Genomic DNA, 25,886 nt, shown 5'->3' with positions numbered 1-25,886 from the left:
GGGCCGCGGAGAGGCGGGCCGAGCCGTAATGGCAGCCGCGCTGCCACAGCCCCGCCGGCCGGCGGAGGGCGCTGCGCGGCTGCGCGGGCACGGCGGGGGGCGCGGGCCGGGCACGGCGGCTCCAGCCAATGGGCAGCGGCCTGGGCCTGTCCCCGCCCTCTCCCAGCCGCGGTCACTTTGGGGCCGGCCCTGGGCCTGGCTCTGCCGGTGGGAGCGTCAGGGCCTCCCATTGGTGGCGGTGGCGGGGCTGGGGGGCGGTGATTGGCTGCGCGGCGGGGCGGGGCGGGGCGGGCTGCGGCGGCGGCGGCGGCGGCAGCATGGCGAGCTGCCGGCGGCTGAGCGGCGCGGGGCTGCGGGAGGTGCTGGGCCCGGCGCAGGGGCTGCTCTTCGACTGCGACGGCGTCCTGTGGGCGGGCGAGCGCGCCGTGCCCGGCGCCCCCGAGCTGCTGGAGCGGCTGCGGCGCAGCGGCAAGGCCGCCCTTTTCGTCAGCAATAACAGCCGCCGCTCGGTGGCCGAGCTGGAGCGGCGTTTCAGCCGTCTCGGCTTCCGCGGCGTGCGCGCCGAGCACGTCTTCAGCTCCGCGCTCTGCTCCGCGCTCTTCCTCCGCCAGCGCCTCCTCGGCGGCGGCGGGAACGGGAGCGGGGCCGGCCGCGTCTTCGTGCTGGGCGGCGAGGGGCTGCGCGGCGAGGTGCGCGACGCCGGGCTGCGCCTGGCGGGCGAGGGCGAGCCGGCACCCGGCGAGCCGGTGCGCGCCGTCCTGGTGGGCTACGACGACCAGTTCACCTTCGCCAAGCTGGCGCAGGCCTGCGGCTACCTGCGCGACCCGCAGTGCCTGCTGGTGGCCACCGACCCCGATCCCTGGCACCCGCTCAGCGACGGCCAGCGCACCCCCGGTGAGCCCGCGCCCCGTCCCGCGCCGCCCCGGGGGGAAGGGGCTGTGGCGGGGGTGGCCTCGGGTGGGGTTCGCTGTCCCAGGTGAGGGCGAGGCGGTGCCCTGAGCGGCAGGGCCAGCAGGGATGCCCTGGCAGTCCGTGCCAGCTCCCGAAGCGGGGCTGCCAGCATCCCTGTCCTGTGGCGGGGCACGGGCGCTGAGCTGCCCGCGGCTACTTCTGTTCCTCCTGCTTCCCTCCCGCAGGCACTGGCAGCCTCACCGCCGCAGTGGAGACGGCTTCGGGCCGCAAGGCGCTGGTGGTGGGGAAGCCCAACACGTACATGTTTGATTGCATCGTGGAACGTTTCGGGGTCGACCCGTCCCGCACGCTCATGGTGGGAGACCGTCTGGAGACAGACATCCTGTTCGGCAAGAACTGCGGCCTGGCCACCATCCTCACCCTGACAGGCGTGTCCCGCCTGGAAGAGGCGCAGGCCTACATGGCCAGCGACAGCGCCGCCGCCAAGGATCTGGTGCCCAATTACTATGTGGACAGTATTGCAGACTTGATACCAGGCCTGGATGAGTAACAGTTTGTACATGTGAGGGCAGAGGGGTCAGTTCCCCATCCCACATCTCCATCTGTTCCCATTTCTCTCTCACTGCCCTATTCCCTCAATCCCCGGGTTCTTCATATGCCAACATCCTTCTTTGGGGGCAAAATGGGAAGGGGATTGGCAGGAGGGGACAGATTTCAAGTTGTCTCCTTTCTGCTGAGAGCTGTCCATGATGGACTGAGTTCTTGTCTCCCTCATTGCCAGCTGCCAGCATCTTTGGAAGAGAGCTGGAGTCCTTGAGGCTGCTGAGGGGGATCAAATCAGTGTCTGTGTGGCCGCTCCAGGGGTTTGGGACCGGCTGCTTTAGTGTTATTTTTCCCTTGGATAACCAATGGCAGCTTTTACTGCTGTCCTTTGACTTGTAACTCTTTAATTGTGAGCAGCATCCCTGCAGCCCTTGTGGTAACCCCCTCCTTGCCAGGGGATTGGCTGGCACTGTCACCCACCAGGTGTCTGTCAGTGCCAGGGCATGTGGAAGGAGTGTGCCAGACCTCTGGAATTGTGATTGAGAGCATCTCTGCCTCCCACAAGTGAAAGAGAGCATTGCCTCATCTCTTCTCTTCCCTGCTCCTTAGAAAAGTTTCCCCCACTACCCCCCTGCCCTGACCCAGTCAATAACTGTGCCAGTGTCCATCTGAAGGACAGAAGAGACCAGTTTGAGGGTTTTTTCCTGTGCCAAACAGACAAGCTGTGACTGCACAGTGGGTCTGCAGTTGCACCTTGTTTTCAGGAACACTTTCTGAAGGGGCTTTTGAAGGACAGAGGGCTCCTAGGCCATGACAACACAGCACTAGTGAACTGTATGACTCTCCCTGGCTGCCCCTTCTCAGTTGGATTTTGTCATAGTACAGTGAGAGAAAAGTGCTGATGGGGGTCTGTGCTCCAGCTGCCGGTGTGCAGATGAGATGGTGATGGTGTTGTCACTGCTGTGAATGTGTCACAGTCCTCAGAATCATTCCTTGCTGCTTTGTCTTTCTACGTTTTTTTAATTTCTTGATCTAATTTATCAAACTTATTTATTGTTCAGATATTGTATTATTTGTATAAATTATGCTGACTGGTTGCACCAAGGGGACAGAATGGAGTGCCTTTGGGCATCCCTTACTGTCCATGTCCCATGTTGATGTTCTTACACTCACTGTGTCTCTGTATATAATAAAGTGTGAGCATAGGCTGGAAATGACCTCTTTTTTCACTCATGGTCCCATCAAGATGAAACTGCCCTAGGTATCTGAGCCCTCACAGGTGAGGATGTGGCAGGACCTTTCCTCACTCAAGGGGGTGCTGCTGGGTAGACAAGACAGCTGGGTGGTGTCTTTGAGGTGCCCTTTGCTGGATCACTGGTGCCTCAGCACCGCCTGGCGGGGCTGTGGTGTAGAGTGCAGGGTCCAGCCAGGTCACCTGGAGCAGGGAGCAGTGCAGCCCTTGCCAGCTGCCTTTGCATTTCACAGGGGACATTGCTGGGAACAGTGACCTCTTGTGCTGCACCTGAAGGCTGCCTCTGCTAGCCAGGTGGGCCCCAATGACCTGTGTGGCTCTGCTGGGCTAGGGGTGAGGTTCCACCTCTGTTATGTGCATAGAGGGGCTGAGAACTGCCTAAGTGAGGTTTTACTGTGACCTTTCTTGCCTGTGTTGTGCTTTAAGTGACAGGGAGATGGCTGTGACTGTAGCCCTGGGGTGACCTTAACTGGACTAAATCTTGCCTTGTCCTGGGTTTGTCCATACTCCCAGCCCAGGGAGAAAATGGATTGGGTAAGAGTTGGAAGTGACTCAAATGTGCTTTGCCTCCGTTCCCCATACAGGAACCAATCCTCCCCTTTGTCTGCCAGACCCCTTTAACTGCTGTTGATGGGAACCAGGCATCACATCTCTGGCTGGAGAGATCAGCATTGAGTGTTCAGTAACTGCTCTGTGTCAGGTACTGCACTGTCAGCTCACATGGGAGGATTGCATGCAGCTTATTGTCCCTAGGATAGTTCCAGGTGCCTTCTTTGTTTTTTCTCTCCAAAATAACCTAGGAAAGAGCCTTCCAAAATAAAAGAACATCCAAAGAGCTTTCTGTATATTGCCTGTCATCTTAATCAGACCCCTTTGTATATGACCATTTCTCTCTTTTGTCTGTCCCATGTCCAAATAGGCCACCAGAGGACTGGTAGTCCCTTAATGAGTACTTGACCAACACTTGCATCATTAAGTAGAGCAAGATTGAGACCTAATGTGTCTGCTAACTTGGCTTGCCAATCTAGAGATACCCAGAGCCTGGTTTATTTTTCAGAGCTCTCAGTTCTTGTATCAGGCTGAAATCTGAAGTGCTGTTGTTGTGACTTTGGGGCCACAGCTGGAAATGCTCAGTATGGCTGCAAACTTCCCAGGCTGAATTGGTTACCTGTGGGTGTACAGAGGAGACTGTGCACAGTGAGAACATTCCCAAGACATGCCTCCTTTTTTCTAGGGTGCTTTGAGGGTGAGCACTTGCCTGCTCTGTTCTTTCCAGTTCTCCCAGACAGCAAATGGGATGCTGGAGGCTGTAGTCTCCCAGGCTGGCACGCTGGAAACAAAACAGGAAATCCAGTAGCTGGTCAGAGTGTTCCAGCCTGTGTTTGGGCCATCTCCAAAGATACTTTGGAGTTTGTACTTTGGATTCCAAATGGTGAGCCTGCAGAGTAGGTTTTTTTCATGTGACTGCTGCTGAAAACACAGCTCAGCAGGGGTGATGGCTGATCCCTATCTCTTGTGACCATGTAGCTTCTTTTCATCTGCTGCATCTCTCCATGAGGGCTTTGCTATGAAGCAGAGGTGGACTTGGAGCAAAGGGTTTCTCTGTCCTTCCCTTGGTTCATCATGTAGGTGAGGACATTAGGCAGGGATGACTTCTGTCCTGTGTACATCAGTGCAGCTGCTCTTGCTCTGAACGGGGATGGAGCAGCACTGGGGTCCATCAGGCCTGCCAGGCTTTGGTTTTGTGTGGCTTCTCCCTGCTACTATTGCTCCTGCATGTACTGGATGTGCATGTGAGCAGATCTTGTCAGGAAACTAGACTGACAGCACTCCTGGGGTAAAGAGCTCCCTACCCAAGCCTGTCAGACATCCATTCAGCCACTGACAATAAGGGTCTGTGATCCTCAGGGGGTTCAGGCTTTGGTTCCCTCTGGGATAGGTCTGATAGGGCTGCAGATAACATCTGCTGTTTAAACTGAAAAAAGCAATGGTTCTTGCCTAAGTCAGCTGATTTCTTCTTGTCTAATGCAGCTTTTCTTCTTGGGTTGAGTGTTTAGGGAAGCGATGCAATAGCCAGGGAGGACAGGGCTGTGAAATGTAGCACACAGGAGGGTGGAACAGATGGGAAGCCCCACTTGGTGTAGTGTGGGTAAAGGTATTTATTTTTTCATCCTCAGAAAACTGCATTGCCCTTTCCTGCCGTGCAGCAGAGACAACAGCCAGACAGGTGACAGTTGTTCCATTAGACCAGAAAACTCCTATCCTCCATCCATAAGTGCAGTTACTGTGGCAACCACTGGCTGGATGATGTCAGCTGCAACTTGCTGAGCATTGCCTGCTCTGGGCAAGGCTTTATTCCCTTAGTCATCTTCATGCCCCTTCTCTGGACTCTATCCAATATGGCTCTGACTCTCTTGTACTAGGGAGCCCAGAACTGGACCCAGCACTGGACCCCAGGTCCTTTTCTGTCGTGCTGCTTTCCAGCTGGGTGGTCCCCAATATTTACTGGTCCCTGGGTTACTGTTTCCCAGATGAAGGACTTTGCACTTCTCCTCCCTGAATTTTTTGAGGTTCCTGCCAGCCTGTTTTCCCAGCCTATCAAGGTGGGTGGGACCACAACCCTCTGGTGTGTCAGCTGCTCCTCCCAGTTTTGTGTCACCAGCAAACTTGCTGAGGGTACACTCTACCTCATCTTACAGTTCATTAACGAAGATGCCAAACAGAATAAATACAACAGTATTGACCCCTGGGGGACACCCCTAATTACAAGCCTGCAGCTAGACTTTATGCCACTGATCAGCATTCCTGAGGCCCAGATGTTCTCACAGTTTCCTGTCCACTTCACTGATACCTCAGCCAGCCCATACTTCCATTACCTTCTCTAGGGGAATGTTGTGGGAGGCAGGGCCAAAGGCCTTGCTGAAGTCAGGGTTTATGTCCACTGCTTTCCTCTCATCAGGCAAGCCAGCCATTTCATCATGGAAGAGTGTCAAGTTGGTCAAGTGACTGACACTTCAGGAAAACAACAAACGGGCCCAAAGATATTGATCGGTGAGTAGATGCCTTTAACATGAGGAACTAGAGATCATCCTGGCTGGGAAGCTGTTAATGTTCAGCCACATGACATGGTAATAGAACTGGCACAATCTGGAAGGTGTTGAGACTGGTAGGACAGAGGAGGTTTTTTTGCATGGGAAAGTGCCTCCAGAGCCAAGAAAGGATCATGATCCTAGGAGCTCGCTCGATACTTGCCCAACCCGATGTGAGAGTCCCCTCTGCCAAGGCAGGCAGCTCTGGCGCCACCCTGTCCCGCAGCAGCTGGAGCACGGAGGAGGAGGAGAAGGTGAGGAGCAGCAGCCTGTTACAGCCTGCCAGCATTCACTCTTCCTCCAGCAGCAGTGTGGGTAGAAGTCCCTCCTCTACAGCACAGCTTCCCTCTCCTCACTCTTTACTCAAGGCATTGTCCCATCCCCACCATAACACGGAGTTTCAGGTTCCTCTTTGCCATCTCTCTATCATTATCCATTTTTTTCCCTTCCTTACTGCTGCCTCCCTCATTTGCTCTATGGACTCTGACCCCAGAAGCAGCCCAGGAGAATGACATGGCTATGCACATCTAGGAACTGCTACTGTTGTTGGACTCTGCCTGGGAACTGTGTGTGGATAATGTATTGGAAGTGCCCCTGGCAGACAAGCTATCCCTGGGAGATGGTGAACTTGATGAGGGAAATTAAAAACCCTTAAGGACTGCACCAGCTTTCAGAGTTGTACTGCTCTTTGTAGCTTCGGTACCCCACTGCACTGTTAGCTCTATAAGCCTCCAGCATGGACACAAGGGAGATGTGATGCCAGAAACATTCCCAGATGACAGGGCAGCTGCCTGTGACCATCCAGGTTGTTCTGCCCTGTGGTTTAGCCTGCTGGATGTGCAGCTCCAGCAGCTAGCAGTTTCCAATCTGTATAGGATATTGCTGAGCACTGAGATGCTCTCGTCACGCGTTGGGGTGAGAGAAACCTGTCCTTTTAATGGTTGTTCATCAGATAATTCAAAAGTCCTGTGCCAGCCTTTCTGCCCTTGCTGAACCTCTAGCCTGGCTTCCACAGAAGCTGGACAGAAAGTGGTACCTGGGTAAAATTTATGGCAGGAATTGTTTCTATACTTGAGCTGTTTCAAGCAAGATTAAACAACTCAAGTCTGTGTTTCTGTTTCCTCCAGGTACACTCCACTGCCATACTACAGCTGCCTATGTGCAAGTAAGATAGTTTATCCCTGCAGCATAGCAGCCAGAGGAAACTGAGTCTTTGTGGGCTGTAGATTAGAGATTTCCCACCTGCTGGGACATAACTGTGGCCCTGGCAAGGTTTCCTTCATGAAACAGAGGTGTTCCTGACTTGGTGTCCTTCTCTGGCCTAGTGTTTGGAGGCTTTTGATTCCACTGGGTTTGGACAGAGCCTGTGAGTGGCACAGAGCAGTGCCAGTCCCTACTTGTGCACATGCCAAGGCTGGAGGAAGAATGGCAATATGCCACTGTTGAGCACCTGAGTACAACTAGAGGACCATGTGCCTGCCACAGTCTTGGTTACCTGGAAACTGACACAGCTCAGGAGACAGGGTGGCCATACTCCTCCAGGAGAGTATAGGCTGTGTTTAGGTTGTTTCATGATGCTCACTGCCTTGCAATTCATCACAGTCTCATTAGCTGCCTTCCCACAAAAATTTCAGGGCTGAAAGGACCCATGTCATTGAGCAATCCCACACTGTGTTTGACTCCTGTTTGGCCATAAGCAATTCTGAATGCCCTTGAGCCGATGTTGCTGGAAATCTGCCTGTTGGTTCAGGTTCTTGAGCTACTTTCTTGTCAGTTATTAACAATTAATAAGGTATTAAGGATTCTCAGAAGAGCTTCCTACAGAACTAGTCTTCCTCTTGGTCACTGTCTCTTGCTGATGACCCAGCAGCAGTAGAACAGTCCTAGAGGAGCATATCTGATCCTGGGGTCAGCCCAGGGATTGGGGTGACAGGTAGCACCTGGTCCTGGCTGGCACACCCTTTAAGTAGCAGGATCTGAGGCAGACCCCACAGTACTGCTTGCTGATGCAATTCAAATCTCTGTCACTACTTCTTTGGGTGTGTTACAAATTTTCCAGGACAGCATGTCCAGCAATGGGACTCAAACAGCATCAGGAAAACCTGTCTGATTCCTGTAGTGACTTAGAAAGAGATACATCTACCTGGAAAAGGAGTACATGAATTACCCTGAGACTTCTTCTGGCAGCAGGCCTCCAAGCTCAGAACATGGAGGCATCCTGTCTAATACCCATAATTCCTCCTTTTTCCGGGCAATGTTCGGCAATGCAGAGGGGTAAGACACCTGCAAAGGATCATCCTTATATGCTCCTTGTCTCTTGAACTTGGATGCTATGCCAGATGCAATAAGTCAATTAGACAACTCTGGTAAGGCATCAGTCTAGGCATCAGTCTAGGGATCTCACCCTCCCATCCTCTGGACTATGTTCTTTAGGCTGAAAATAAATCTAGAAGTAGGAGGCTCCTGTATTGTGTTCCCATTATGCTGGCTGGAGTAAATTGACACCAGATTTTTCTTCCATTTCATAATATTCCCATGAAATGTTCTCTTTCCTTTTACCTTTCTGTTACCACTAGCAGGGCCTCCACTGCCTGCCTGTTCCTTGTATGATGGTGTGAGTTGGGCGTCCCTGTCACCATCCAACCCACCAAAACCAGCTGTCAGCCTGTCCTGTAGCACACAGCTGGCTGATACCTAGAGGCCTCGGTGTGGGCATGGTAAGAGGCAAAAATACAACTGATTAGAAAGAAGCGCAGCTGAAATTGCTCTCCAGCAAGACCTCACTTTCACTGTTGCCTGAGCCTACTGTCTGTCTGTCTTTCTCAGTAGGAGGAAAGGAGTGGGAGGTTCCACATCAGCATTTCTCCATAGATCTGTAAACCCAACACAAGCTGGTGCTGCAAAAACTGCAGTTATTTTCACATCCGTCTGATGCTCAGCAGCAGGAATGCTTTCATGATAAGACAGGAGGCTTGCCAGGCAGGGGTGAACAACTGAAGGCTGGAGAGCTGAATGGGAAGGTGTGGGGTGTCATCCCAGCTGATATGAACGAGCTCACAGAAATATGGACTGATAAATGGCAGCTGGTTGGGGAAAGAGTGTGAAATCCTGTCCCTTTGCACATTCAAATCTTGCATTCTTCTGAGTTGTTCAACAAGACCCCTTCCCATGAGCTGAAAAGCTGGATTTATACCCACAGACAATTTTGGCTGTACTTGTGGTGTCAGCTTCTTTTACTAGATATTGTTGACACTGCAGGGCCCTAACTACCGCTGGCTCCCTGGGTGCAGGCAGCCCCCTGCAGCTGCAGCTCCCTGCTGCAGAGCTGGTTCTCATCACAGCTCATTCTTCCTTCAGCCCACAGCTCCGCTCGGCAGCGGCTTGGTCACGCAAGCGTCTCGCTCAGGAGAGCTTGGCTGCTGGCAAGCACAAGGCTGTGTCCTGGACAGCAAATGGCACACAATGTGGCCAACAGCCCTGCAGTCTGCATCCAAGTCACAGCTCTCTTTTGTGCATGCTTAATCAGCTCCTTCTGTGCTAGGCATTTTCTGTCACACTTCCAGGGGACCATGCCCTCCAGCAGTGCTCTATAGTTTAATTGCTAGAGATGTATGCTTTCTAGTTTGCACATTATGCTCCTTTCAAGAGCTGACTTATGCAGTACTCTTCATCCACTCCTGATGAACACCAGATACCCTGCTTGCTGCTTTACTCGTTGTTCCATCAGCTGCATCACTACAAGAGTTTCATCTGTTTTTCAGAACTGTAGCACATTGGTTTTGCCTTTCCAAGTCAAAGGGGAAAAGGATGTAATCTGTTCAGGCACTGCTGTAAACCCCTTAGCAGTAGTTTCAGGTACTTAAATCTCTGTGAAGGGAGCAGGATGGGAGAAACATCCAGAGCCACCTGCCATCCCCTCTGAGGGGTGCAGCAATCCCAAATGCATGTGCAGTGCCCATTTCCAGACTCACATGGAGGGCAGTTATTGATCCAGCAGGTGAGCAGTCAGATTGAACAGAACAGTGCCCCTTCTCCTCTGCAGCTACACAGGGCTGGCCAGGCACGGGGAAGGAGAGCACCTGGGACTGTGGTTGCAGGATGCTGGAAGCTGCACGAATGCAAACTTGATGATGTAATGGCAGCCTTCACCTTCATCCCAACTCATTCACTGGTGCCCAGCAGGTTTGCCCTTAAGGAGTGATGTTTCAACAGGAGGAGGCCACAGACAGCCAGAGCAGGGCAGCTGTCACACCACTGAGGTTGCCACCACAGCATGCCCAGCTCTCCCAGGGCTGGGAGAGCCAGGGCTGTGGTCACTGCACAGCCAGCAGTGAAGCTGGGCTTGGCACCCTGGTGCAATGCAGAGAGGGAGCTCACCTCACTTCCTCAGGCAGAGCTGAAACCTGCCAGCTGGGCAAAGGCTTGCTGGGGTGCTGGGGCCTGTCAGTGCTTGTCCTGCTTGCAGACAGAGCAGGACAGGGACTTGGTCCACCTGCAGCCAGGGTGGTGTTGAGATGCCACCAGCAGTGGGAGCCAGGGAAGCCGCCCGTGCAAGGCTGTTGTTTGTGATAGGTGTGCAGGTGCAGGTGCAGGTGCAGGTGGGTGAGAGGCAGGTTTTCATCCAGGCAGCCAGTTTTCCTGTGATAACAGCCAGTGTGCCAGCACTCTGCAAAATGTACAGCTGGAATTGTTTTGGTGGGTTATGGGAGGGAGCCTGGTAATCCTCCAGGGAGGAGTTTCCTTGAGAAGTTTCGGGATCCCTGTTCTCATCCCAAAACACTGCTTGCTCACCGGCCATCCTCTCTCCCCCTGACCAAGCCAGCTCTGACTCTCTCTTGTGCTGCATGCTTAAGCCTGCATTCCCACCAGCACTGCTGGTGCTGCTGAGAGTTGATCCATGGTATGACAGTGCTGGAGATATCTGTTTAGGAGATATCATGCTGTTTCTGGAACCATCCATACACAAACCAGAAGACTGAACAGCATTGCATTAAAAAGAAAAGTAGGAAACAAAAGCAGTGTATTTCATGTTTCAGCCTCTTGGAGGGTCCAAAGGGTATACTGTATTTAGAAATATTACAGAAAGCTAAAAAGATGTATGAGCCCAGCTGTGAAATGTAATACATTTCTGCTTTCTGGCATCTCCTGGGGTTCACCCCTCCCTGCCCACTGCAGGTACCCATACCCTGGACAGTTCTGGGGCTCTGCATGGCTGTGCTGAGCCACCCTTCCTTGGGCACTCAGCACAGAGGGAGGCCCTACAAACATACAGGGCGTCATTCTACCTTTAGCAGACCTGTGCCAGGCCAAAAAACCCCAAAGGACACCAACTTTTCTGAACCACGTGTGAGTCTCCCCTGAAAAAGGGAGAGCACATGCCCAGCAAGCTAGGCCGTGCCATCTCCAGCAACTCTCACCCCCTGCCTAGAGAGTGCTCATTATTTGCCAAGAGCCTGCCTTTCTCAGAAAGTGTCCAGTGTCCCCATGAGAGCCAAGTTACTCTCCTGCCTCATCACTCAGAGCCAAGTTACCCTCCTGCCTAAAGAGGGATGGTCAGCTCACAGCATGGCCAAGCACATTCCCACTTCTGTATGGGAACAGCAATACAGAGCCCAGCATCTCAGTTTCACCCTGAGAGGTAAAACCATCAGTCTCCCAAGTGAGCTAAGCCTAACCTTTCTTCAGTGGGAAACAAGATTCACAAAGGGAATCTTGATGAGGAGCTGGTTAGCATCCAGGCTCAGTCCTTGAGACTGCTCCCCAGGCAGCAGCAGCTCACCAGCTTTGGTCAGTAAGCTCTTCCCTCATATTGCATGCTTCCAAGAGATTCAGCATCTCTGAGGCTGACCTGACCAAACCTCATCAACCCTGTGATTCCCAAGAATGGGTCTGAGGGGTTGGGTTTTCTCCATCAGGGCTGCTCTGAGCAGAGCCAGGGATAAGGAGATGGGAATGCAGCAGCAGCAGAGGCCCTGCATGAACTCCATCTCCTTCCCAGCTCATGAGACACATCACAAGGATGGTTCAGTCTACACAGAGCTTGTAGCAACTCTCAGGTGTGGGTGTTTTCGCCAGAGAGACTTCCAGGAAGTGCTAGGTGCTGCCTGTGGTTTCTTTGCTGTGTGGGGGGTCCATGCAGGGCTGGTGGAAGGAAAAGACTGGATAGTGATGAAGCAATGGTGAGCTTGAAGGAAGGCCAACTGAGACACCCTGAGAAACAAAGCAAGTAATAAAATCCCAGAGAAAACAGCGCTCCGCACCCAGCCAGGCCCTCTCCTGGAGCTGCCAAAAAGGCATCCTTGGCTCACAGGTAAGCAGTCATAAAATGCAGGGAGAGACTTCCCAGGGAGGGAAGGTTTTACCTGTCGAGCAAGTTCATGGGTACCCTCACCCACCAGCAGGGAGAGTTGAGCATGGCAGGCAGTCGTCCCGCAGCCCTCAGCCCTGCAGGAGGAGAGGGGAACAGAGCCTCCTTCCCTCTGTGGCACCCAAGCAAAGAGACTGGCTGGGTCATTCTGAGGGGGGACCAGGCGTGGCTGGGTTGCCAGCTTGGGAACACTGAGTGCCTTGGCCAATTTTGACAGGCTGATGGTATTTTTGACCACCCTCCTCAGACCCAAGCCTTCCTGCATGGAAAAGCAGTTCTGTCTCCTCGTAGGGCTGTCCCTCAGCAGCCCAGCCCCACCAGACCTGATGGGTCCTTCTCCCAGCCCCTGCTCTCCCTCCGCCACTCATCCCTGCTCGCCCATCTCTGCTAGTGGGCACAGATCCCCATGGACTCGCTCAGCAGGTAAAACATCCCCTGCCCACAAAGCTGAGCTTGCACCCCCAGGGCAGATGAATAAAGCACCACGTGGGGCAAGGCCCTGTTCTGCTCTCTGATGTGTCTCCTTCCCTTTCCCCCAAATAAACAGAACGCCACAAAGAGAGACAAATGCCTTTGTTTTCCAGGGAAGGACTGTCAGAATGGCGTGTGTCCCTGCATCTTGTTAGGGGTTAGATAAGTCCCCAGGAGCCATGGGGAGCTCTGTCACACAGCACAAGTCCTTGCTGACAGTACCATTGTTAAGAAGGGGTGCATTTTGGGAGGGCTGGGGCTTTTGCCCCCTGCTTGTTTTTCTCCAAGAAAGTCAGGCTCATGCCTGTTTGCCCAGGGAGACTTCCCTCCCCAACAGCTCTTATCCTGAACAGACAGTAGATTGGCAGTCACTGAAGGGTGTGGAGGCTGGCCCCCATTTCTGGACCTCTCCACATGCCCCTGGGCTTGCAGGCACTTCATGGGGTGCCAAAACTGAGCTCTAAAGAAGTTGCCTTCTTTTGGGGCTGCCCAGCGCTAAGTTCATAGCTCCAACCACTCCGCCCAGCAGTGACCCTTGGATTGCTCCTGCCAGCAGCAATCTCCCTCTGCTCCCAGCAGAGCCAGTGAAACAAGTCCAGGATGCTCACCTTGCCTGGTATGGAGGATGCCTTGCCCAGAGCTTGGCTTAGGGCTAGGTCCTGCAAAGGTCCTGTCCCACTCGGGGCAAGATTACACAACAGCAGAGCCTGCAGAGATGGAGCTTTCCCTGTAAGGTTACCTCCTTATCATGGGCTTGACCTGGGGACTTCTCTCATCTCCCATCTTCCCTTTAAATGAGAGGAGGGGGATTATATCACAAATTGAACCTGCCTGACTAAATATAGCCAGTGCAGAGTCCAGGAGAACCTCCCTGGTTTTCCCCTGTTTGCTTTGGTGGGAATGGAAATAATGAATCCCAGGTGTTGCCTGCTTCTGGAGCAAATGCCTGAGGAGATGGAGGCCAGTACCTCTCAGATGTCCATGGTTTTTGAACATAATCCACCCTGTACAGGGAAACTTTTAGATGGTGCAGTGGCCCTTGGCTTCATGGTGTGTCTGGTGAGCCTGCTGTGGGTTGAACAGACAGCATGGACATGTCTCACAGGCTAGCTGCCTATGGGGAAGGGAGGCTATGTCCAAAACCACCTGGCTGGCTGATGGGCCCTCCCTTACCTTCCATGCTGGGTGAGAAGAGCAGGCTTCATGCTCACGTGAGCAGCACTTGCCACCAAAGCACTGGTGTGAGGATGCTGCAAGGGAACGTCCATCCCTCTTCCCCCAGGTTCCCACTGTGACAAGGTGAATCAGAAGCTGATATTACATCTCATCAACTCCTTGCTCAATCTCTACCAAAACATCTCTCAACCAGCAGCCCATGAGCTAAATGTGCTTCATAAAATCCTCAAAACTGTCCCACAGAAAAGCCCCCCCCACCTCACACATGGTCAGGCAGTTGGCTGGCATGTCAAGATTTACCCCTCCAGCAAAAGGCAGGAGTTTGTCAGTGCTTGGCCTCCATGTCCATCACAACAACAGCAAGACTACAATCCTGTAGAACAAAGCCATGTTGTTCATTTTGGCACTAAGGGCATCAACATGCCTCCCGCCCTTCTCACAAGTCACCCACTTCTACTGGGACATGAGCTGGTCCTTGGCCTTCTTCTTGAAAAACGACCCAATTTTTGTTTGGGAAAGGAGTTTCTGCCCAGGAACACAGGGCAGGAGAGGGAGAGTATGTCTGTGCTGCCTGTGCTGGGGGTGTGTGAGCTCATGCTCCTGACAAAATGACCTGCATTACCACCCCTCCAGCTGCTGCTGTGAACCTGCCCCAGCTCAGGATCTCTAGGAGGGAACCAAGGAGATCCCCAGTGTGGATCCTATCTTTTGCATGAGGTGTGGACAGTTGACACCTGGACTGGGCTGAGCACCAATGGTCAGCTCTGCCCAGGTGCTGCAGGCTGGCAAAGCCCAGCTTGGGTGTTGGTGGGCTGCTTCAGCACCTGCTCTCTGCCCAGGGTGCAAAGCAAGCTGGAGAAGCCAGAGGTGAGGGACAGCAGACCCTTGTGTTGGACCTGATGGTGGGTGGTGGATCTTCTTGGTGGCAGCAGCAGAGATGGCTCTGCAAAGGGCTTCTTTGGGAGGATCCATTTGCAAAAACTCCCAAAAGAGCAACACAGCCTCACCACAGCAGTGATGTATGTGTGCCCACCAGCCTCAAAAGTGTCTGGGCCCCCTTGCAAGGGACTGGGAACCAGCAGCATGGCAGAGAATGACATATCCCAGTGCTTTCCACAGCCTCCAAACTGTGATAGCATCAGAAAGTGCCCTGCACTTTCTCCCCCCCAATAGTGTAAGCCTCAGGGAAATGAGGGTGCCAAGCCCTGCTGAAACACCCTCCCATTTCAGCAGCTGATCCTGGCAGATAACAGACAGCTTACCAGGATAATTGTTCCAGCTGGCTCTAGGGTGGCAGGCAGCAGCTGCATAACAGAGCTCAGAGACCCCTAAATGTTTGGGGCACCCAGTGAAGGATGGCACATGTTACTGGAACCCCCAAGGGCATTTTGGGGGACTCAGGGTCCCCTGTGGGGGCCAGTCCCAGGCTGCACCAGCTCTGTCCCTGCCAGAAAGATGCATCCATGCTGGGGAATGATGAGCTAGCTGCCCACCACCCACCCCACAGGACCTCCAGGAAGAGCAGCTGCATGTCTGCCCAACACAATTCTGTTTTCTCCAGCCCTTGCTGTCTGGTGGGGCCACATTCCCCTCTGAAAAGGCCAAGCTGGTCTTTTGCCTGCCTTGGCTTCTGTTCAGCTCTGTTGATGCCTTGTGGTCCCATGTGCTTTGGAGGCTCTCCAAGCACGAGATGTGCCCCTAATACGGGCTCGTGGGCTGGCTGCAGATGAATGCAGATGCAATGGCTCAAGGAGGGTTTGTCTCAGGGAGTAAAACCTGATGTGCTCAGGCTCCCTGCTGGTCTCACCTCCCGAGCATCACTGCTGCTGTTTCTGACATGTGTGGAGACAAACATCACAGCCCACACCCTAGGTACCACTTCCCATAAACACAAAAAAATACCAAACAGGTGTTTTCAGACTTCTTGTCATTCCTGGCAGCAAAGCCTGCTCACGGCAACCCTTTTCTTCGGGATTATCATTCCACACTGGTTTTTACACACATTGCTTACTGAAAAATGGCATGCAGCTGAGTTTCGGTCTCAAGGGTGTTGGAGGAGGACGTGCCTGTGTTCCATGAACATATTTCTCCTGAGCACTGTTTGTTGGAAGACCTGAAACCAGCACCTGGGTTGCTGCAACATGTTCAAACACAGCATCCACTTACAATTTGCATATTAAGTACAGCAAACAAATTCTGCCTGGCGCATCTCAAAAGTCACTTTAACAAAAGACAAAAAATGAGACAGCAAATATGCCTCAGCAGGTTATTTCTAGGCTTGAAATAGGCTCAATAAAATGGCAGGTTCCTAAGGCACCTCAAGGACACCAATTTGGGTGTTGCAGCAGCAGAGAGCCAGTGGCCACAGTCAGGCAATAGCCAGCAGCTCTCCTGCTCGGGCACACCTGTGATGAAACATCTGACCCTCATGCATGGAGCTACATTTCCTCGCCCTTGAACTTCCAGCACTAATGAGCAGCACAAGAATAATTCTTGGCGTCACATTTTAGCACAATTATACTTTTCAGTCCTGCAGCGTGGTGCTGGGCTCATATTGCAGGCCCTCTGGAAATCATTAGCCAACATCCAGACAAGCAGTGGCAATGTTTGCCCCTCTATAGTCAGCATCTGCTGAGCTCGTGGCCCTGCTTTCAAAATTTGTCATTTCTTATAGGATAGGTTTGAAGCCTTGCCTTCAGTGCCCACACAACCTGAACAACACATGCTGCACCCCAACTCACTTTCAGTTTTATCTTTACCTTTCCTTCTATGTCTTTGCCTTGATTTATTTGAAGAAAATTGGAAATTCATGCCACCGGTCAGAAGTAGATTTTCCGCTTTTTTTTAAAATAAGGAAAATATTATCGGCTTCAAAGTCAGAGTTGTATGAGGTCCCTAACTGTACTTTGTTCACAACAGAACTTAAGACTTGCTCCATTCACTGTCCAGCTCTCCCCAGTTTGCTGTTCCACTCAAGCTCAGCAGCAATTGCCAGGCTTTTTTTAACCTGCATTTGTAGCTCTTGGAAATACTCTGCATGCAGAAACCCATTGGTCCAGGCTATGTCATTGTGAGCAACCACTGTGTCAAAACCAAGAACGTGCTTTCCTGAAGCACTCCTCCTTGACTTGCCTTTGCTGTGCTGCCCTGGGCCAAGCGCCCTTAAACTGAAGAGCAGATGGCCTGGAGCCTTCCTGATTAAAGATCTGCTAACCCATGCTCCAGCCTGGCAGTTGGGATCCTTCACTCCAAGGTAACAAAAGGCTTTTTTGCTGTGCTGTCAGTATTTCCAGCATGGTCAGGTGAGGAGTTCCTCTGCCTGTCACCCCAGCAGACAGAGGAGTTAGCCCTCATCAGTGGGTGTCTCCTTGCTGGTCTCACATGCCAGGACAGCACTTGAACAGCTTGGGCCAGCCACCTCCGTGGGCTGACACAGGCTGGTCCATGTTGCCCGTGGCCATGACCCAGCACCAAGCTCCATCCTTGCCTCCCTGGCCAGGGTGCTGTGTCCATCCCACAGCCACAGGGATGCCACCCCACTGACAGACCAGGAGCACTCCCTTCCCCACCAAGCGCTGCAAAGAGTGCAGACTTTGCACCCCAAGAGGCAAGATGGAGCCCAGTGTGAGCAGCCAGAGGTGCAGGGGAGGAGGTGGGGACCATGGGTTTGGGAACCTTTCAGAATACACTTAGAGGTGTGTCTAACACATCCCAGCATCATTAGTGCAAGGAGTCATTCCTGCTTCCCCAAGCTGTAACATCAGGCTCGCCCAGATAAATCACTTGTCCAGGTACGCTTTGATAACATTTGCAGGATTATCTTCACCACTTGGGAACATATTTCCATACTGATTTAATGAAAGCAGGGATTCTGGAGTCAGCAGGAGTTGGAGCCTCACAGACGGCTCCTAATCCAGGAAATTGGATGTGGTTGAAAATGTTTCAGCAGTCAAAGCTTGGGAGATCCTGCTGTGGCTCATTCCTGATGTGAGGCTCTGCATCCACAACATAATAAATCTGAGTTTAGCACACCTAATTCTTAGTTTAAAATACCACAGGCCACATAATACAAAGTGGCTGAACAGGTACAAAGGCTCCCTCCCAGTGGAAAGGTGTTGCAAATCACTGCAAGAGTAACTGCAGCCAAAAGAGGCTTTTGCCAGTAGAAGAGCACAATGTACAAGCGGGCTTTGGTCCACAGGCTTTTCAGCCAGGCCCTTTCCCAGTTCCTCCCAGGTCATCAGTGAGGATGCCCCCTCTATTGCTGCAGCCCTCACAAGAAGATCTGGGGCAGATGTTTGCTCTTTTGCTTCAGACACTTGTCTGACTGGGTTTCTCCTTTGGCAGCTGCTAAACCATCTTGTTTAGAGCCGCCCCTCGGCTCGGCCCATGTTCCAACTCAACCCCAGAGCTTGCACCAGCTGGACTCCAGCCCTCAGCCCGCAGCACCAGTCTGGCTATGCTGAGGCACACAAGTGCCTATCAGCCAGACCAGAAGGCATGCTCTAAATCAAAGCTACTCGCAGTGATGAAACTCTCTTTTAGCAATCATGTTTCCCTCTTCAACCTAAGGTGTATTGCAGCTTGGAGGTTGGGAGGTGTGAGGATGTCCATGAGGAAGGCTGTGGTCTCAAGAAAACGTGCCATCTCAGCATAGGGAGATCAGCCTGGGATCTTTGAGTGCCAAGGAGAATGTAGGAAGAAGGCTGAGGCCCTGAGAGAAGAGCTCCAAGGAGCACCACGAGCAGCTCTAGGGACATACTGGGATATCTGGCCCCTTGTATGGGAAAGTTGGGTTACAGCCAGCACTGGGGGATGGGTTCAGGCCCCAAAGGCATTAAAAGCTTGAGGACTGTCTGGGATTGCTCACAAGGGCAATTTGCACTTTCCAAGGAGAATGAGCAGATTGTGCAAGGAAAGGCTAGTGAGAGGTTAGCCAGTTGCTCCCAGGAAGCAGGTGACTGAAGCACAGGCCACACTGGAGGTGCCCATGGTCAGGACTTGAGTGGGGTGCCTACACCTAGCATAGTACATGCTTGATGGGGTCTTTGCTGTGATGCCTGGGCTTGAACACCTGTGTGAATTTGGTCTGTCCCATCATGGCAGCTGGCTCTTCTACATCCCCTTTACTGGCCCCGTCCTGTCCAGGACACAACCCCAGTTTGCAGAAAGCAGGTGCAGATGCAAACACCACCTGCCTCACCCTCATAACCAAAGGTGAGGCACAGCTGAAGTCATATCCCACAGTCATTACTCCTCTCTCCACACTCATGGCTCCCTCTGGCCAAGAGTTTGGCATGGACAAGGGTGCTGTTTGAAGCAACAGCATCACATCTACTCACTCCCTTTGGACTGAGCAAAGAAGACCTTTGCCCTCAAGTTACAATGCAGATCAATGACTCTCCCTCTAATACAAAGCTAGGATTTGAAACGTTATGCAGGAAAGCTCTTCTGGTGAGGAGAGGCAGGAATGGTGGAGGAGAAGAGGCTTGTCCCTGTGTAGAGTTCCCACACAAGCCCACAACACTGTAGTCTGTTCTGATCTGTCCTCATCTTCCTCATCTGCATCCTTTGCAGATCAAATGGGCTGCTAAACTGCTGGCGCATCCCCTGGCTGGCCCACTGCACACTGATAAGGAAGGAGGTGACAGGCGGTGAAGACTGCCAGCTCTAGCCAGTCTGGCTCTACCCTTCCCAGCCCGCAGTGGCTCTTCCTACACCACATTGCTCCTAAAAATCACAGGCAAGCACCTCTGTGTCTCCAGTGTGGTGGAGTAGGTGTCAGTACACCTGGGGACACCATCCTTGCCTGCTGTGACACCAGGGTGAGCAGGGACCTTTCTTCCCCTCAGTTCAGCCATCCCTTGTGAGGATGCTGATGCTGAAGTTTTAGAGTTCGTCATCTCATCATGATGTCTCCAACAGGAAGGCAGACGTGACATTGTCCTGATGGTGGTGGCCCCTGGCCTGCAGGCAATGGGACACCCTGTGGCCCCCTTGCCTGTGGTATTAGCCTGTTGTGCTAATGCCATTTAATTCAAGGTTTCATGAAAGCCAGTGGAGACACCTGGACTTCTATTAGACAAATACAGGCTGCCCGAAGTAGACTCAAGCCTGGAACCTGAATTTCCTTGATGTGAAAAGCTCTTTAAGCACCTTCTCTGGAATGGTAGCCCCTCCTTCATTATCATCTCTTAGCCATTAGCTGGTCTCTAATTTCCCCAGCAGCATTTGGAGGAAGGTCCCTGGACAGACATAACTCAAGGACTTGGTGGCTGCTAAGGCTTGGTCACAGTGCCCAGCTGCCAGAAATGCTGCAGAAAACACAGAACCTACCCCATAGCTTTTAAAAGGCCTCCTCCACCTCCATCTGCAAGAGAGCAAATATTTACACATTTCCCTTCCCCATCCAACAGTCCCGACCAGTCCAGCCCCCTAGACCATGGCTCCAGGAGCAGCTCAAGTACTTGGAGAGATGCCTGGGGTTTAGTCCCACAAAACCTTGGATTTGAAAGGAATTGATTTAATAACACACACATCCCAAGTAGAGGATGACTCTATTTACTTTTTCTCCTCCTCATATGGAGCCCTTCTTGTCCTGCTCCACATGATCCCTTGATCCCTTGGCTCAAGACTGAACCCCAAGGCAAGTGAAGAAGGAGAAAGGGGGAGCAGGCATGTCAGAGCAGAGAAGACCACTTTGGCCTTTACTCTAGGCCTCTTGTGTCACGGAGCGATCAGCAACCTGGACAAAGTCTGGGGCCTGTTTCTGCCCTCTCCAACAGGCAGGCAAGAGGGTCTCCCTGCTACGTCTGCTGGCACTGATGGAATCAGCTGGAAGTACTCAGTAGTGCCATCCTCAGGGGTCATACTGGAGGGGGGTAACAGGGCTGGGGACTCTCACACCCTCAGCAGAGAGGGAACCGATGGGCCTCACAGTCATGGAAGAAAAAAATTGTTTCAGAGAGTTTCAGTTCTGGGCCTCTTAAGGAAATCACAGTGTGTCTTGTGACTTAGAGACAAATATGCAAGACAAGGAGAGCTCTAAGCCACAGGCTTGGCACGCTGCCTGAATTTTTCCCTCCTCTTTCAGTGTAATTACAGTTGAGCCATGTAGTAATTGGGTAACTTTTTCCAAAGGAATCCTTTCACCCAGTGAATCATACTTGCCACAGAGAGAACATAGAGACAGATAAAAGACATATAGATCCTATGGTTTATTGTGATAGAAGCATTTTGCCCCCATCCCCTTCTTCCTCAGGCCCCTAGCTGTGTTCAGGGTAGAATCAAGAGCCAGGCACGGCACTTTTCCAGATAATTTCTTCCCAACCTTCCAAGGCTGCTTCCTCCTGACTCACTCTGCCCTGCAGCCAAGACAAACTGTACAGCTTTGAAGGTACCTATGGGTTCTGTAATGGACAGAGTGGGGATCCATTCTGAATTAGGTGAAGTGTCTGGAAAAGGTGAGGGGTCCGTAGGGCCCCTAAAAAAAAGGACTGTTTTCCCACCTTTTGTTCCTACACCTACAAAAGTGGGTGGTAAAGGCTGGGTCAGCAGCTGGGCAGTCTCCAGGGACAGAAAGGATTCATAGTGCAGCTGGGTGACTCTGAATGCAGCTTCAGTCTTCTGTTACTGGGGTTTCACCTGGACTACAAAGAGCTTCTGAGGCACTATGTGTGCTCAGTGACATTTTTTCTACTCCTGATTTAACCAGAGCTGAAGATGCCCCCCCTCACTACAGACCCTTCCTGCCAAGTCTTGATCCATTTTCCGTGTGGGACAAAAGCCTTGGATAGTAAAACATTCATTGTAAAACTATTTTCCATTGGACTCATGGACACACACAGCTGGATCTCCTCCTGGAGTAGCCCACAGCCTGCTTGGAAGGGCTGTGTTCAGCATCCTGGAGAGGAGGCTGGGTGAGTGTGGGAGGAGGCAGCTCTGTCTAATAGACCCTCCCTCCTCCCAAAACCAGCCCCTGCTCCTCTTCCCATTGGTGCCTGGGGTGGAGAAGGGCTGGCACAACTCAGCTCTCCATCTATTTAAAGGCTAGGGTGGGGCTCCAGAAGTCACTTGCCTGGGACCCTTGCGCCTCAGCGGAGAGGAGCAGTGCCCTGCAGAACAGCACCATGTCTTGCGTGAGTAGGGAAAGGGATGGAGTGGCTTTGCTGCAGGTGGGACTGTGTTGGCTGGGTGTGAGGGTGCTTGTGCTGGCCTGCACATCAGCCCCACTGTCAGAGGGTCTGTTAGAGCTGGGTGCCTGCTACTGGTGAGGGATAGTCCGTGCTGTATCCCCTACAGAGTGCTGGCTGCTATTTTGTGTTCTGGTTCTTTTTTCCTGTAGGATCCCTTTGGGGCAGTACGTGTGGGGATCCTCCCTGGGTTGAGTCCTGACCTGTTTTACTGCAGTTCTAGTCGGGAGAAGCTGCTGCAGTAACATTTATTGCTGTCTGAGCATCTTCTCTGGGCAGCCTTGCTGCTTGCTTTCTGCTGAAGTTTTCATGAGTCACTGAATTGTTATTCTTCTCTTTCCTGGAAGGAGTGTGCTGTACAGAAGTGTTCTGTGAATGTCAAGGACTGCATTCAAATACCTTAAGTTAGAGAGGTTATCTTAAGGGCAGGTATCAAGAGTATGGGGCCAGACTCTTTACAGGGTTGCCCAGCAAGAGGGGAAGGGGCATGAGGCACAAACTGAAACAAAGGGAGTTAGAGTTGAATATGAGGAAACACTTCTTCACTGTGAGGGGACTGAGCACTGGAACAGGCTGCCCAGAGTGGTTGTGCAGTCTGCTGCTCAGGAGGTATTCAAAAGCCACCTGGACATGACACTGCAACCTGCTGTATGTGAATCTGTTTTAGCAGGGGGGTTGGATCTCCAAGATCCTTTCCTTAGCTGTTGTGCTAGGGAGATGCTTGTGTTAGAAGAGTGATTACACTTCTTTGACTTGATTAAGCAGGGATTGTCCCAAGTGCAGGCTTATTTTTTAAGGCGGGATAGGAAAATATTTTCAGTATTCTTGAGGTCCTGGCTCTGCTGTGATGAAAAATGAATACATGTGGGTTTGCCAAGATGCTTTGGTCCTCCTAGAGAGAAGGTGGGGGGCAGGTATCTCTGTGGAGGAGAAGGACGTTCTTGCAAATACTGAACCTACATTAAAAAAAAGCTGCAGCTGTTGGGAGATGGGAAGCAAGGTGTCTGAGTCCTTGGACCTGGGCAAGGCTGAAGTTCAAACACGAGCTAGGGGAAGGGAGTGGAGTCTCCATCCGTGCCATCCATCCCAGACAGATTTGTGGGATGACACAAGACCCGCAAGGCACATGGGCGTGTTTGGGATGGGGTGGGTGTGATTGGAGTGTGCAGGTGCTTACACTTCCCTGCTGTGAAATACAGAGATGTTGATGAGAGCAGCAGGAGACAGATTAGGAAATCGAGCTCCAATCAAAGGTACCATGTGATTGGGGTAACTTCTCTGGGATGTCCTTGCTGCCTTGCCCTAGGGCAAGGGAGCTTCCCTGTTTCTCCCTGGGTCCAAAGCAAAGCATGTCTTGTGAGGCAGCAGGGAAAGCTGCCAATTCAGAACAAGTGAGCCAGCAGGTACTGAGCTAATGTTTCTGCTTCCACATTCCCCAGGGACCAGTGTGCACCAACTTGGGTCTCAAGCCTGGCCAGCGCCTCACTGTCAAGGGGAAAGTTGCACCAAATGCCAAGAGGTGAGTTGTGCTGTGCTGCCCAGGCATGGCCAGGGCACCGCACTGAGGGGTCTGCAAAAGGACTCTGTCCCTTGGGGAGAAGAGGAGAAGGGTTAACACCAGCAGTGCTTCCAGTGAGTCATCACCTAATGCACATTGCAGACACAGTACTGCCAAGGGGCTAAGCCAAAGCAGATGTGAAGTTCCAGCTGCACACGCTGGCAGCGACCACATCCTTCTAGTGCAGGGTGAAGGAAATGGAAGCGTGTCTATACTGAGACCTGGTTTGAGATCATCTGCTCCACCACATCCTCTCCCCTGCACGAAGATGCCAGGAGTAGGGACATTTATGGTGCCCCAGTGGATTTGGTGCTCTCACATGGCAGTGGGGAAAGGAGGAAGAAAGGTGGTGAGCAGGCAGGTGGGCTGAAGGGGAAATGTACCCCTAAATGTGCAGGGATTGGGGTGGCTGGGGTCCCAGTGAAGCCTGTGCAGCAGCCCCCAGCCCTTGTGCAGCTCTGTGGCTGGGGGTCCTTTGCAGGTAAGGTGGAGCCTGTAGCTGCTGTACCAGAACTAGCGGTGTTCCAGGAAACAAGTCCCAGCTCTTCCCAGTGCCTTTGAAGTTTGATACTGTCTGAGTGAAGCCTCCCAGGCTTTCTCTTGCCAAATAATGTGCCTCTTCTCATCTGGGTGAGAGGCCTGAAGGCAAGGTGGACACAAGGCTAGGAAACTTCCTCCCACTGCTGTTGCAGATACTTTGGGATAGCTAATGACATGGTAATTATTTCAGCTGCCTGCAGGATGGGGAGAAGGCAGTGGCTGTCAGGCAGGATGCAGCACTAGCTAACTGTTCAGGACTGAAAGGAAATCTATGGAAGGCAACTGACTCCTTGGGAGTCGGTTTGGGTGTATGATAACTTTGCTCAGGGCACTGTGTACTGAACCTTTCTCTTGTTAAAAGCTTTGAGGAAGTGGTGTTCTCCCAGGGATGGCACTCTGCAGCCTATCACCCCAAAAAAAGTGCCTCTTACAGCATCATCTTTTTAGGGAAGCTGTGCAATTTAGCAGAGGGTTTCTCTTAGGTTACCCTCGGCAGGGCTTGAAGAAACAGACCCAGGGATGCTCATGGTAATGAGAAACATGCTACCATAGTATTGATTTTATTTTTTTCAGCTGTATTGATGTCTGCCTTTCTTTTTTCTCTGCAGCTTTGTGATGAATCTGGGCAAGGATGCTACCCTCCTTGGACTTCACTTCAATCCCCGTTTTGATGCTCATGGCGATGTGAACACCATCGTGTGCAACTCAAAGAAGGTGGAAGAGTGGGGTGCAGAGCACAGGGAGGCTGTCTTTCCTTTCCAGAAAGGGGGCACAGCAGAGGTGAGCCATGCAAACATTTATATATGTATATACACTCTCTGTACATGCTGTGAAGGGAGGATGTTTGGCACAGGACACCCAGCTGCAAGGGCTGTCTCAGGGCTGTCTGTACAGGAGCTGGCTGGCTTCTCCTGCTTGGCCAGTGCCACCACTCAGGGCTCTGAGCTCTGGTGGAGGGTGGGGATCAAATGTCTAAGCTCCATCTGTCTCAAAGATGTTGCTATTGAACAGAGCAGGGAATGGGCATCTCTTGGGAGACCAGAATAACACTCCTGCTGTTGAACAGGTTATTCTGCTGAGCTTGTTCACCCTGTGAAGCAGAGGGTGGCACAGCAGTGCTGCAGAGGCTCGAGGAAACTTTCTCTAACTTTTCCATTTGCCTTGCAGATCACTTTTGCTGTCAACCAAAGTGATGTGACAGTCCACCTGCCAGGCCACCAGTTCACGTTCCCTAACCGGCTTAACCTCTCTGTCTTTGACTACTTTGATACACAAGGGGACTTCACACTCCAGTCCATCAGCTGGGAATAACTTCCTCTGACACCTCCATCTCAAAGATACAGAAAAAGCAATCAATAAATAAGAGTTTTGATGTATTAAGTCTCAAAATCTAATCTGTTTAATATTGCGAGTCCTCATGGGTTGGGCACCTTGCTGGGAGTGGGTGGATGGGGTAGCCAGTGTTGCTGGAGTACCCTAAGTGGAGGCAATTGTCCCAGCCTTGGGCCTTGAAAGTCATGGATGGAGAAGAGAATGAAGGTTAAAAGCCTGGGAACACAGGTTAAAAGTCCAAGGAGAGTTGCAGGAGGAGGCATTGGGGCTAATTGTCACTCAGAGGAGCGTACAAACATTCTTTAAGCAAGGCCACAAGCTGTTGAGGTCTAGACTGACACTTTACACTGCCTGAATAAATTACCTAAACTAAGCACTCCTGGCTGACATCAGACAGCATTGAGTGGCTGGGCTAGCTGAGCCTAGTGGGGCATGGAATGAGGGGAGGTCCTCA

At 52.2% G+C, this 25,886-nt stretch overlaps 2 protein-coding genes across 2 annotated transcripts; both read left to right on the top strand.

The window, feature by feature from the left end:
• Positions 1-317: 317 nt before the first annotated feature.
• Positions 318-2,663, top strand: PDXP (pyridoxal phosphatase). Its single transcript, XM_054275673.1, has 2 exons — positions 318-894; positions 1,137-2,663. Exons 1-2 carry the CDS (start codon positions 318-320, stop codon positions 1,460-1,462), a joined length of 903 nt encoding a protein of 300 aa, XP_054131648.1. The 3' UTR covers positions 1,463-2,663.
• Positions 2,664-21,901: 19,238 nt separating this feature from the next.
• LOC128938419 (beta-galactoside-binding lectin-like) lies at positions 21,902-25,411 on the top strand. Its single transcript, XM_054278629.1, has 4 exons — positions 21,902-21,948; positions 23,442-23,521; positions 24,709-24,880; positions 25,268-25,411. Exons 1-4 carry the CDS (start codon positions 21,940-21,942, stop codon positions 25,409-25,411), a joined length of 405 nt encoding a protein of 134 aa, XP_054134604.1. The 5' UTR covers positions 21,902-21,939.
• The last annotated feature ends 475 nt before the right edge of the window (positions 25,412-25,886 follow it).

This window comes from Melozone crissalis, unplaced genomic scaffold (genome assembly GCF_028551555.1).
Source record: "Melozone crissalis strain CALT ecotype California unplaced genomic scaffold, PUWL_Pcris_2 ptg000004l_1, whole genome shotgun sequence".
Lineage (NCBI taxonomy): Eukaryota > Metazoa > Chordata > Aves > Passeriformes > Passerellidae > Melozone > Melozone crissalis.
Note: the sequence above shows the minus strand (reverse complement) of the source record. Positions and strands in the feature narration are given on the sequence as shown.